Here is a 12,175-nt window from a genome sequence, read left to right as displayed (position 1 = left end):
CCTCATAGATCCCTCCGAGTTGATCAGGATCACTGCATTTGGAACTAATGGAGAAGTCTATTACATTTGATTGTACCACAGTGTATCAGTCTCTGTGTAAAATGTTCTCCTGCTTCTGCTCCTTTCACTCTGCATCAATTCCTGGAGGTCATTCCAGTTCCCATTGAATTCCTCCAGTATATTATTCCTTTGATCACAATAGTATTCCATCATCAACATATACCACAATTTTTTCAGCCATTCCCCAATTGAAGGGCATCCCCTCATTTTCAAATTTTTTGCTACCACAAAGAGTGCAGCTATGAATATTCTTGTACAAATTTTTTTTCCATATTATCTCTTTGGGGTATAAACCCAGCAGTGTTATGGCTGGATCAAAGGGCTGACTGTTTTTTAGTGTCCTTTCTGCATATTTCCAAATTGACCTCCAGAACAGTTGGATCAATTCACAACACCACCAGCAGGGCATTAATGTTCCAATTTTGCCACATCCCCTGCAACATTCATTACTTTCCTTTGCTGGCATGTTAGCCAATCTGCTAGGTGTGAGGTGATACCTCAGAGTTGTTTTGATTTGCATCTCTCTGATTATAAGAGATTTAGAACACTTTTTTTCCTGTGTTTATTAATAGTTTTTATTTTTTATATGAAAATTGCCTATTCATGTCCCTTGCCCATTGATCAATTGGAGAATGGCATGGTTTTTTTGTACAACTTATTTAGCTCTTTATAAATTTGTGTAATTAGATCTTTGTCAGAGGATTTTGTTATGAAGATTTATTCCCCCAATTTGTTGCTTCCATTCTAATTTTGGTTACATTGGTTTTGTTGGCACAAAACCTTTTTAGTATAATATAATAAAAATTATTTACTTTCCATTTGTGATTCTTTCTAACTCTTGCTTTGTCTTAAAATCTTTGCTTTCCCAAAGATCTGATATATACATACTATTTTGTGTTCACCTAATTTACTTATATTTTCCTTCTTTTAACATTCATGTCATTCACCCATTCTGAATTTTCTTGGTTTATGGTTTGAGATGTTGATCCACACCCAATCACTCCCATATTGTCTTCCAATTTTCCCAGCCATTTTTGTCAAAAAATGGATTTTGGTCCTCAAAGCTGGGATCTTTGGGTTTATCATAGACAGTCTTGCTGAGGTCCCTTACCCCAAGTCTATTCCACTGATTCTCCTTTCTGTCTCTTAGCCAGTACCATTTTGCTTTGATGACCCCTGATTTATAGTATTGTTTGAGATCTGCTACTTCTAGGACATCTTCCTCCACATTTTTTTTTCATTATTTCCCTGGATATCCTTGATCTTTGGTTCTTCCAAACGAACTTTGTGATGTTTTTTCTACTTCAATAAGCAACTTTCTTGGTAGTTCCATGGGTATGGCAATAAATAAGTTTGGGTAGGATTGTCATTTTTATTATGTTAACTCATCCTACTCATGAGCAGTTAATGTTCTTCCAATTATTTAGATCTAGTTTTAATTTTGTGGAAATTGTTTTGTAGTTGTGTTCATATAGTTCTTGTGTTTGCTTTGGCAGATAGATTCCTACATATTTTATATTGTGTAGGGTGATTTTAAATGGAATTTCTCTTTCTTATTCTTGCTGTTGAGATGTATTGGAAATATATAGAAATGCTGATAACATATGTGGGTTAATTTTGTATCATGTAACTTGGGTAAAATGGTTGATTATTCCCACTAGCCTTTTAATTGATTCTCTATGATACTTTAAGTAGACCATCATATCATCTGCAAAGAGAGATAGCTTGATCTCCTCATTGCCTATTTTAATGCCTTCAATGTCTTTTTCTTCTCTAATTGCTACTGCTAGTGTTTCTAGTACAATGTTAAATAGTAGAGGTGATAATGGGCATCCTTATTTCACTTGTGCTCTTATTGGGAATACATCTAGTTTATCTCCATTGCAGATGATGTTGGCTAATGGTTTTAGATATATACTGTTTATTATTTTTAGGAAAGGCCCTTCTATTCCTATACTTTCTAGTGCTTTCAGTTGGAATGAGTGTTGTATTTAGTCAAAGGCTTTTTCTGCATCTGTTGTGATAATCATGTGATTTTTGTTGGTTTGCTTGTTGATATGGTCAATTATGTGGATGATTTTCCTAATATTAATCTGGTATGAATCCCAACTGATCATAATGAATAACCCTCAGGATCAGTTGCTGGAGTCTTTTTGCTAGTATTCTATTTAAGACCTTTGCATCTATGTCCATGAAGGAGATTAGTCTATAGTTTTCTTTCTCTGTTTTTGATGTGCCTGGCTTTGGAATCAGTACCATAATTGTGTCATAAATGGAATTTGTTACAACTCCCTGTTTGTTTATTACATCAAATATTTTGTATAATATTGGGATTAGTTGTTCGTTGTATGTTTGATATAACACACTTATAGAACCATCAGGCCCTGTGGATTTTTTCTTAGGGACATTTGTGATGCCTTGTTCAATTTCTATTTCTAATACAGGATTATTTAAGTATTCCAATTCTTTTTCTGTTTTTGTTTTCACTGGCTTTGGTATCAAAAATATATTTGGATCACAAAAGGAATTTGGTGGGATTCTTTCTTTACCTATTTTTGAAAATTCTTCCCTTCCATCTTGGAATCAATTCTGAGTATTGGTTCAAAGTAAGTTGAGAAGTAAAGGCTAGAAAAAGGGGGATAATGACATGCCCGTGGTCACACATCCAAAGTATCTGAGGCAAGATGTGAACCCTGGTCCTCCTGAATCTAGGCCCTGCTATCTACTGATCACCCCATAGCCCTCATTGCCTAGATTTTTAAGATTGTTTAAATAGCATTGAGATTCATTGTTCCTTCAGTGTGGTAATTCACTGGTATATCAATCTGATCCTGGGGACTTTTTCATAGAGAACTCATTTGTGGTTTCTTCAATGTCTTTTTCTAAGATTGAGTTGTTTAAATATTCTATTTATAATTCTGTTAATCTGAGCAATTAATCTTTTTTGTAAGTATTCATCTATTTTACTTACATTTCAATTTTGCTGGCACATGATTGCTCAAAATAAGTGCTCAAAATTTCCTTAATTTCAACTTCATTACTAACTCATTCATCCTTTTCATTTTTGCTATTGGTTATAATGTTTTCTTCTATCTTTAATCAAATTAACCAATGCTTCATCTATTTAATTGTATTTATATTTTAAAAACCAGATCCTAGTATTATTTAATTCTGTTTTTTATTTTCTTTTGATTTTATTAAACTCTCTTTTTGATTTTCAAGATTTCCTGTTTAATTGGACATTTCCTGATCTTTCCAGGGAACTGAAGTCAGTTGTATCCAGAGACAGCCCTAGAGAGTTTAAGATGCCCTAGATCACATTATGTGTCAACTGCTACTCTGAAACTTTTTGTACTAATGAGTCCTTCCTGTACTGGTAGTTCCACCTAGTGGACAGAAGGAGACCAATAGCAAGAGAGGAATATCTGAGGCCAGGGATGACTGAGCCAGCCTGATTTCCATCTGATTATAGAGGGGCAAATGTTGGAGCCCTTCCTCACCCAAGAAAGGATTGGGTTGGGTGTGAGCCTGTTTATGCGTCTCATAACTGTTGCAGAGTCAGTCCAGGAATCCTCTTCAGATCAGTTTTGCAAAGCATCCCAAATCATTTTTGGAAGAGAAATGAGAAGGGAGTCAAGTCCATTAAAACTGTTTGCTGTTTGGCCTGTGTAGTCAAGGAAAACCCATAGACCAGTTTCCTTGAGATACAGCTTGCTGAAAACTCTCCTCCATCTCACTTTATCTCTAGACTACCCTATCCCTGATCCCTTTGCTGCCTCTCCATTCTTTTCGGCTCTGTCTTCTTAAATCTTATTTCCTTAATTTTGGGGCTACATCAATCTAGGTCTACCACATCTTCTAAAAACAGAAAAGTAAAGACTTTTTGCTTGAGAAAGAAGTTGGGAAAAAAGGAGGTACAATGAATAACCCTGAAAAGAACAATGAGATCCATATCAGTAAATATTGTGTGAAAGGCAAGCTTGGGGAAGGGAGGGAGACCAGGGGCCTAGAGAAGGTCAAGAAATTGAGGAATCATCTTCATTTTTCTCCCACATTTCTGGAGGCAGACTAGGAGAAATAAGAGTCAGAGGCCACACAATCCTACTCGCCTATCTTTCTAACAAAATATAGTAGAGTTCTCAATTAGTCACCAGGATTCCAATCATAATCCCTGCCCCTTCTGAAAAAGAAGCCATCACCTCCTCTGAAGAGCTGATCTGCAGGGGCAGCTGGGTAACTCAGCGAATTGAGAGCCTGGCTGTGGATCAGGAAATCTTGGGTTCAAATCTTGCCTCAGACACTTCTTAGCTGTGTGACCTTGAGCTAGTTACTTAACCCCCATTGCCTGGCCCTTCTGCATTGGAAACAATACAGAGTATTGATTCTAATGCAGGAGGTAAGAGTTTTAAAAAAGAGTTGTTTTGTGATAGACAAGAGATAAAAGGGTACCAGAATGTTGCTGTAAGGAGAAAAGATACTGACACATTAGGAAATAGTCCCTCCCTGATCAATGTAACCACTGAGCATCCCCTGGCAGGGGCATCAAACCCATTATAACTTGACCAGTCTTTGGAGACATGTCTCCCCTCCTCCTCAAGTCTTTTCTTCTTTGGGCTAAGCATCTCTAGTGCCCTTAATTGGCCCTTCAATAAAATATGTGTGTGCTCATGTCTCTTCTCTATGACTCTCTATTGCCTACAGACTATCCTTGAGTGTTCTTGTTCTGGCATTAAACCTTAGCCCTTCACAAAATGGCAGCAGGCATTACAATACTTCTGGCCATGCATTGTGTGCTCAGACAGCCTGAGTCTACATTTGGTACCCAGTCTCACACTCTGACTTTCCTTCCTCTGAACCTTTGTTTGGGCTCTTCTTGGGATTTATACACAGCTTTTATATATGGTCTCATTTCATCCAACAACACTAAGAGGGAGAGATTATTTTACCCATTTAACAAATCAGGAGACTGAGACACAGATAGGGACTTGCTAGTAAGTCGCACAACCAGTAACATTTTGAGAAAGAATTTGAACTCAGGTCTTTCTCACTCTTAGTCCAACACTAGTCACTATGTCATGTCAGTCACTAGATCCATTCATGCTGCCAAAACACCTTCCAAAAAGTCCTACCATGACCTTCATGCTCAGGAGCATGCTCACTGTTTCTTCATATTCTCCCCCCACTACAAAAGGTGGCTAGCTGACCTCAGATTTGTCACTGTCCTGGTCAGTCTCACTTGGCTTTACTGGATACAAATGGGAGGCTCATTCTTCCTCACCTTAAACTTCCCAGTGGAGACCCAGGGATGGAGTGCAAGCTCTACCAAAATAACAAGGAGAAAGGTCAAGGAAGCTGAAATATTTCTCACTTATACCTGTAAAATTGGAAATTAATTTTAAGACAGCTGGCCATGGATGACCCAGGAAGGAAGCCTGTTGATGATCCTGGATGTGCCCCAGGGATTGCTCTGGCACACTGTGAATCTTAAAAATTCTCAGACCCTACTTCATAACACTTGGTTAAGACCATTCCCCATTTTAACAATGAAGGGACTTAGTCAGGAATGTGAGAACTCTACTCCACTCATACTTAAGCATATTTTAGAGGAAGATAAAGTTGTAAACTCTTTACTGAACAATAAATAAGTACTTAACTCATACTTATAGTGAAACAAAAGCCTTAAGCTAAGTCCATTTTTAGGAAGGTGCTAAGTACCTATGAAGGTCAGGCAACTTGCCAACTTGTAAGGGACAAGCCTTAACAAAAGAGGTATGAGGTTTTAGTCTACTCAGGTGTGAATTAAGAATGGTTTGTCCTTTGGAAAATGTCTACTGTGATTGGTAGATGTGAGAACTTAGGGGAGGTGACATAGGAGAAAATTCTCTTTAAAAGGAAATCAGAAGCTGAGAGAAAAACTCTCTCTGAGGACCTCTCTCTGAAGAGGTTTCATATGGCCAAAGATGAATGGGAAGGGCTTGGTGGCTGAACTTAGATGGAGATTGAGCTGGCCAAAGGTGAACTGGTATCTCTCTGAACACTAGAGTCTTGCTTGGGACAAATCTTGTGGTGAGTGTAAAGATTAAAATTTAGGGGAGATGGGGAGATTGAGGCAGGTAGAAATTAGTTTCTCTCTGCAAGAAGTATTATATTTTTTAAAGGTTTATTAAAGGATTAAAGATTAAAGAATATACAAGTAAGAAACATGTGCCTAGGCCAGAGGCCTAGACAAAATAACCTCACATCACGCAAGAGACGCTCCTGCTGCAAAACGGAAGTCCAAAAGCCCCAAGCCCCCCTCAAAAGCTTTTGAATCAGCTTAAATCCCTTCTCGATCTCGGCCCAGGTGAGATTACAAGGCATTCTGGGGAAGTGGAGGAAAGGCTCGTGGGGATTGTAGTCCTGTATCTGAGTCTATTTTTTACATGAGTGATAAAAGACTGACTGATCTCTCTCTTAAGGCTTAAAAGCCTAGGCTGGCCTAAGCTGGCCTATCTCTTTTCTCATTGTTTCCTCTTATTCTCTCTCTTTCATTAATTCCTTATTTGTATTAATTAAAATCTCCATAAAACCCAGCTGACTTGGTTATATTTAATATGTGGGAATTTTTCCCGGGTGACCACTATATTTTTGATTTGAAAACATATCTTTGAGGTCACAGTTTAAGGCAACCACTCTTTTATCTGTAACAGTTTATGCCAAACTCCTTTAATTATTACAACACATACCTCTCTCAGTGAGGTATTTTAACTTCCAACTAGAGATCAGGAAAGGTCTCTCCTTGGACCATAAAGGCTCAGGGAAATTTAGTCCCCATTAGCTTAGATTCCCACCATAAAACCTCATGTGAGCTTGAAGATCACCTTCAACATTCTCATTCTCATCCTGTAGGGCAGGAAACACCAAAGGAAAGTAAAGATCCCAAAGCAGAGAATTCTAGAATCTTCTGTAAAGGGTATGGACATCCTGGGGGCAAATCATGTCCTATGCTCTAGAGATGCTATTGTGGGTTCAATATATCCAGACTTGAAACAGGTCTCACCTGACTCCCAGCCAGAGGCTCATCCTTTTGTATCCTGATAAGAAGTGATCTATTCCCACTCTCTGCCTTTCCTTTTCTTTCCTCGACAGAGTTAAAGTAATGTTTCCCTTTCTGAGCACAATCTCCCCATGGCCTGACTTTAGTCTATCCACACCACCGGCTCCCAATATCCTTATCAAACTGTCAAGGTAAGGGACCCTGGCTTCTGGAAGTCCAGGCCAAGGAATCATAAACTCTTGGTGGTTCTGCCAAGTTAGAAAGGCCTCAAATCCAAGCCCAGGTGCTGGATGAAGTGGTCTATCATCCCCAGACCAGCTTGCCTCAGCCCATCAAGACTGAGCACCAGGGGCTTGGACTCCATGTGAATGTCTTTGTCAGTCACAGAACTGAAGAAGAACTTTTCTTAAGTACTGGAGGAGATGAGATCTGCACCATAGAAAGGGGTGTCTTTGCCTTTGAAATCACAGGTTTTTGGTCTCTGGCCCCCAGCCTGGCCAAGGTCTTAGACAGGCCACTTCCAAACCACTTATATGGTTATAAGATAAGAAAAAGTACGAATACAGTCATTTTCTGTCTATTCCCTGCACAGCACCACTGTCCAAACCTACCATCATCACCTCCAACAATACTGCAGTGGAGACCAAGGACTTCTCAATGACATGCAATGCTACGGGTCAAATTCACGCTTACCGGTGGTTCATAAATGGACTTGCCCCAGGTGGTAACAGGATACAGCTGTCACCGGATAACAGGACACTCACTATCAGCAGTCTCAGAAGAACGGAAAACAAAGGGCCCTATGTGTGTGAAATCGAGAACCCATTGTTTCAGAATAGGAGTGATCCATTCACACTGAATGTTACCTGTGAGTATATTGCTTCTTCCTATATGGTGCCTTCTTATAGCCTGGTGGTGTGTTCCTAGAGGCCCAGGCTAATTCAGTCCCTTCTCTGAGAGCTAAAGAGGTAGGCTCTGAGGTTCCCAACCCCCTTCATCTTTAGGGAGCCCAAATTGGCCTTGCCATGTGTTCTGGTTGAGGGTGGCCAGCCAGGGTGCTGAACTGGAGAAAGCCCTAAGATCTTCCAAGTTCAGATCCACACTGGAAAAGTAGAAGATGAGTTGTGAATTTCCCAGCTCAAAGGAGGATCAGGGAGACATAGTGGTTCTTGGTGATGGGTTATAGACTAGGAGATGCCCCCTTATTTCTGCCATAATCTCAATATGGAATCCTTTTCTTTCTTCCAGATGGCCCAGATATCGCCACAATTGTACATTCAGCCAATGAGTACCCTACTGGGGCAAATATTACCTTGAGCTGTGTTGCTGATTCTAACCCAGCAGCACAATTCACTTGGTTACAGAATGGACAAAGGATCAGCAACTCAGCCACATTTTCTGTTATTGCATCCCTGAGTGATGCTGGCACCTATACCTGTACTGCATCTAACTTATTCACTGGTTTGACTCGTACTGCAACCAAGAATATTACAATCTATGGTGAGTATCTGGATTGGGCCACCAACTTTGTGTGGGGCTCTCTCTTTCCCTGGCATGACAGAAATAGACAAAAGTGACACTCCCCCCCCCCTGGTCCCATGGCACAGTGCATTGTGGTAGAAAGAGCCCTGAGATCAGAATCATGAAACGTAGATTGAATCTTTTCTTTTCTGCCTATTATCTATGTAGTAAATGACTCCTCCTTTTACAGCCCCAGTTCCTTCATCTGGAAAAATGAATAATATTTGTTCTGTGTATAATAGGATTTTATGTGGAATCCTTTTTACATGGTAGACACAAAATAAAAACATTAGTTGTCATTATCATCTTTATTATTGATATTGTATTATTCTATTCTGTCCCAGAGACATACATCCTTCTTTTTCTCCCACCTTCTAAGGCTGCAGGTTCAATGACTGCCCCATACTCACTCTTGCAGTCCATTTCCCTTGTTGCTGTGGAACCACAGAGTGTTTCTAGTCTTGGTTGGAGTATAAGCTATGGTCATGCAATGGGGCTAGCCTTGATCCTCTTTGGCAGGGAAATTCTGGAGATGGAAAGGAGGATGTAAACTTTGTCTCCTTTCACACCCAGAGATTCACTATTGGACCTATATTCTTCCTCTTTGTAGCATAAAATGCCACATGGAAGCATATCTTATTTAACCTGGTTCTGATCTATTGGCTTTAGCCTCCAGTATATGTTAATTCACTTGTCTGACTTTCATATGTACAGATGACAGACCCTCCATAATCACACTAATGGGCATCATGACCATAGAGAGATCATCTCTGGCCTTAGTTGCCTTTTATTTCATGCTGTTTTATTGTTACGATTATTAGAGGTATCCCAGCTTCCTGTCCCTGACTCTGGGGATATTCTGAATTGAGAGCAAGGGGAGAGATAGAATTGTGAAGTGGGGAAGTGACCTTGGGGAAGTCAGACTCCAACAGTATATACTTTAGAGGAGGGATGATATTTTATTGACCTCAGTCTGTACATGAGGATGCTTAAAGCACACATTTTAAATTATCATATAATTATCTGTGAGTTATTTTCTTTTGTTAATTATTTCCCAATTACCTTTTCACCTGGTTCAGGCAGCACTGGGAATGTTGGAGGCTATGGATTTGACACCTGTAGTCTAAAAGAGCTTTTTCTTAATTTATTTTTTCCAATTAACCAAAATCTATTTTTGTCCCCTTTTTACCTTCTACCGCTAATGAAAAAAAAACATCTTTGGGACAGGTATGAGTTGTGCCTGCCTGTAGCCACAAATTAATATATTCTTAGGTGGATACCTGAGAAGGAGAGTTAGAAAGTGAGGGAAAATGGGTGAAGGGGATATAGAGTAAGAGGAAATAGAACAAAGGAAGAGAGACTCAGAGACACGGCTTAAAGAGCTTGGGATCCAGCCTGTGTGCTCCTCTGATGGTGGTAGAGAGAGAGAGAGACAGTGAACTACATATTTCCTCAGTCTTTTGTTGGAGGATCAAGCAATGGGGAATGGGAGGTGGCTAATGTTCATGTGACAAGGCATAAGGCTTAACATTGGTTCAACTGACTACCACAAGATCAAAGAAGAGGAGTTTTCTTAAGCATGTGACCTGGTATGGAATCTGGTCTGGCAAGGTGGGAACTAGGACACTGAGGCAGCCTACCCAGGAATTCTTCTGACCTTTGGATTTGTGATAGAGACATGAATAGAGAGAGGCTTTGCAGGTCTCGTGGACCAAGATGCAAGAACCAGGGTTCCAATGGAATGTCCCTGGTTGGTGGCAGTTTAAGCTGACCGGTGTAATAAAGAATAAGCTGAGAGAAGCTATTACTTGTGAATAGGGAATGGTAACTGAGGAGAACATCTTTATTAGCAATGACTGTTGTTCTCTGTCTGGCTTTTGACTTGAGAGCACTGCTAATGGGAACCTGAAACTGCTGAGAGAACCTGAGGATGCTTAGTTGTAATGGGGGATTGCCACACACAAAGGACACTGGTACAGAAGGGACTGCTCTGGGGAATCTGTCTATTGATTTCTACTAATCTATTTCCTAACCTCCTTCCTCCCTCACTCCCTCCTCCAACCCTCTTCCTCCTGCCACTCTTCTCCTCCCAATTTTCCCTCCCCCCTGAGTGAATTACAAAATATTCTAATTTTCTTTCTCAGGTAAGTGGTCTATTGGGATAACAGGATGGGAAACTGAGGTAAGGGGGGTGAGGAAGTCCCTAATCTAAATGATTGATTTTAGAAAGGTTTGGGGAAGTATTCTAGTCACAAACTGTGACTCTGAGATAGGGAGATGGAGGACAATGGCTCAGTGTCAACTTCAATTGTTCAGAATCAGAGAAACCCAAAACCCAAATCAGCTTCACAAAGATCTTTCAGTCAGCTTCAAACCTCCAGGGAGAGAGAGAGTCAGTCCCCCAGTCAGAGACAAAGTCCAAAAGCCAAGTTTGCCACCTCCCCCTCTCCAAGGTCCTTTCAGCCAGCTTCAAACCTCCAAGGAAAAAGTGGCTTCCAGTCAGAGACACAGAGACCAAAAAAAAGAAAACAAAACAAAACAAAAAAACCCTGACTCCTGTCAGCTCCAACTACCACACACTGAGGACATTCCATTGGAATCCTGGTTCTTATGTTCTTGCATGTTGATCCACAAGTCCTGCAAAACCTTTCTCTCTTCCTATCTCTATCTCACAGTGGAGAGGGAACTTTGTCTCTGACTGGAAGTCATTTTTCCCTGGAGGTTTGAAGCTGGCTGAAAGGACCCTGGGGAAGGGGGGCTGACTTGGCTTTTGGACTTGGTCTCTGCCTGGAAGTCACACTCTCTCCCTGGAGGTTTGAACCTGGCTGAAAGACCTTTGTAAAGCTGATTTGTTTTTTTGGGTTTCTCTGGTTCTGAGCAGTTGAAGTTGACACTGAAGAAGAGATTTTCTTGGTGAAGAAGAAATAAGATTCAAACAGTTGTTCTCCATCTCCCTAACTGTCTTAGAGTCACAGTTTGTGACTGGGATACTTTCTAAAATTCTTCTTTAGATTAGGGAAATCCTCATCCCTCTTACCTCAGTTTCCCACCCTGTTATCCCAATAAACCCCTTGACTTGAAAAAGGAAAAGAAAAGAATATCTTTATAGTTTACTCAAGTGGGGAGGGAAGGAGCCAAGGCTTCAAGAAGAACTGGGTGGAGAGGGTTGGAAAAGGGAGGGAGTGAGGGAGGAAGGAGTTAGGAAATAGATTGAAGAATCAGCCATCAGTAGGAATCAGCAGGCAAACCCCAGAGTAAACCCCAGGGCATTCCTTTATAAGTAGTCCCCTGTGTACCAATATCCCTGTGTGGTGGCATACCTCAGCATTTCTCATTCCTACCTCCACTATCACCAAAGAGGTTCAGGTCCCAGCAGGAGCTCTCTAGTCACAGTCAGAGAACAGCAATCATTGTAAGAAGAAACAAGGTTCCCCACAGTTTACCTTCTCTATTTCAAGCAATAGTAGTTTTCAGTTAATTTACTCTTCTATTTCAAGTGGCACCTTAATCTGACAGTACCCAACAATCCCACAGGCAGGAAAGATAGTAAAAATGTTC

The 12,175-nt window shown here is 40.4% G+C and overlaps 2 protein-coding genes across 2 annotated transcripts in view; both read left to right on the top strand.

Annotated features, from left to right (window-relative positions):
- The window catches only part of LOC103095547 (carcinoembryonic antigen-related cell adhesion molecule 5-like), a 91,549-nt gene extending 83,424 nt beyond the window's left edge, over positions 1–8,125 (top strand). Inside the window, exon 6 of the mRNA XM_056825363.1 lies at positions 7,689–8,125. Within this exon, the coding sequence (XP_056681341.1) occupies positions 7,689–8,023 (335 nt within the window). The 3' untranslated portion in view covers positions 8,024–8,125. The remainder of the gene's footprint in view (positions 1–7,688) is intronic.
- A 169-nt stretch (positions 8,126–8,294) lies between these two features.
- Positions 8,295–12,175, top strand: part of LOC130458748 (carcinoembryonic antigen-related cell adhesion molecule 5-like) — a 50,242-nt gene continuing 46,361 nt past the window's right edge. Inside the window, exon 1 of the mRNA XM_056825369.1 lies at positions 8,295–8,596. The gene's annotated coding sequence lies outside the window, so the exon portion shown is untranslated. The remainder of the gene's footprint in view (positions 8,597–12,175) is intronic.

This window comes from Monodelphis domestica, chromosome 4, assembly GCF_027887165.1.
Source record: "Monodelphis domestica isolate mMonDom1 chromosome 4, mMonDom1.pri, whole genome shotgun sequence".
Classification (NCBI taxonomy): domain Eukaryota; kingdom Metazoa; phylum Chordata; class Mammalia; order Didelphimorphia; family Didelphidae; genus Monodelphis; species Monodelphis domestica.
This window is presented reverse-complemented; position numbering and strand designations above follow the sequence as displayed.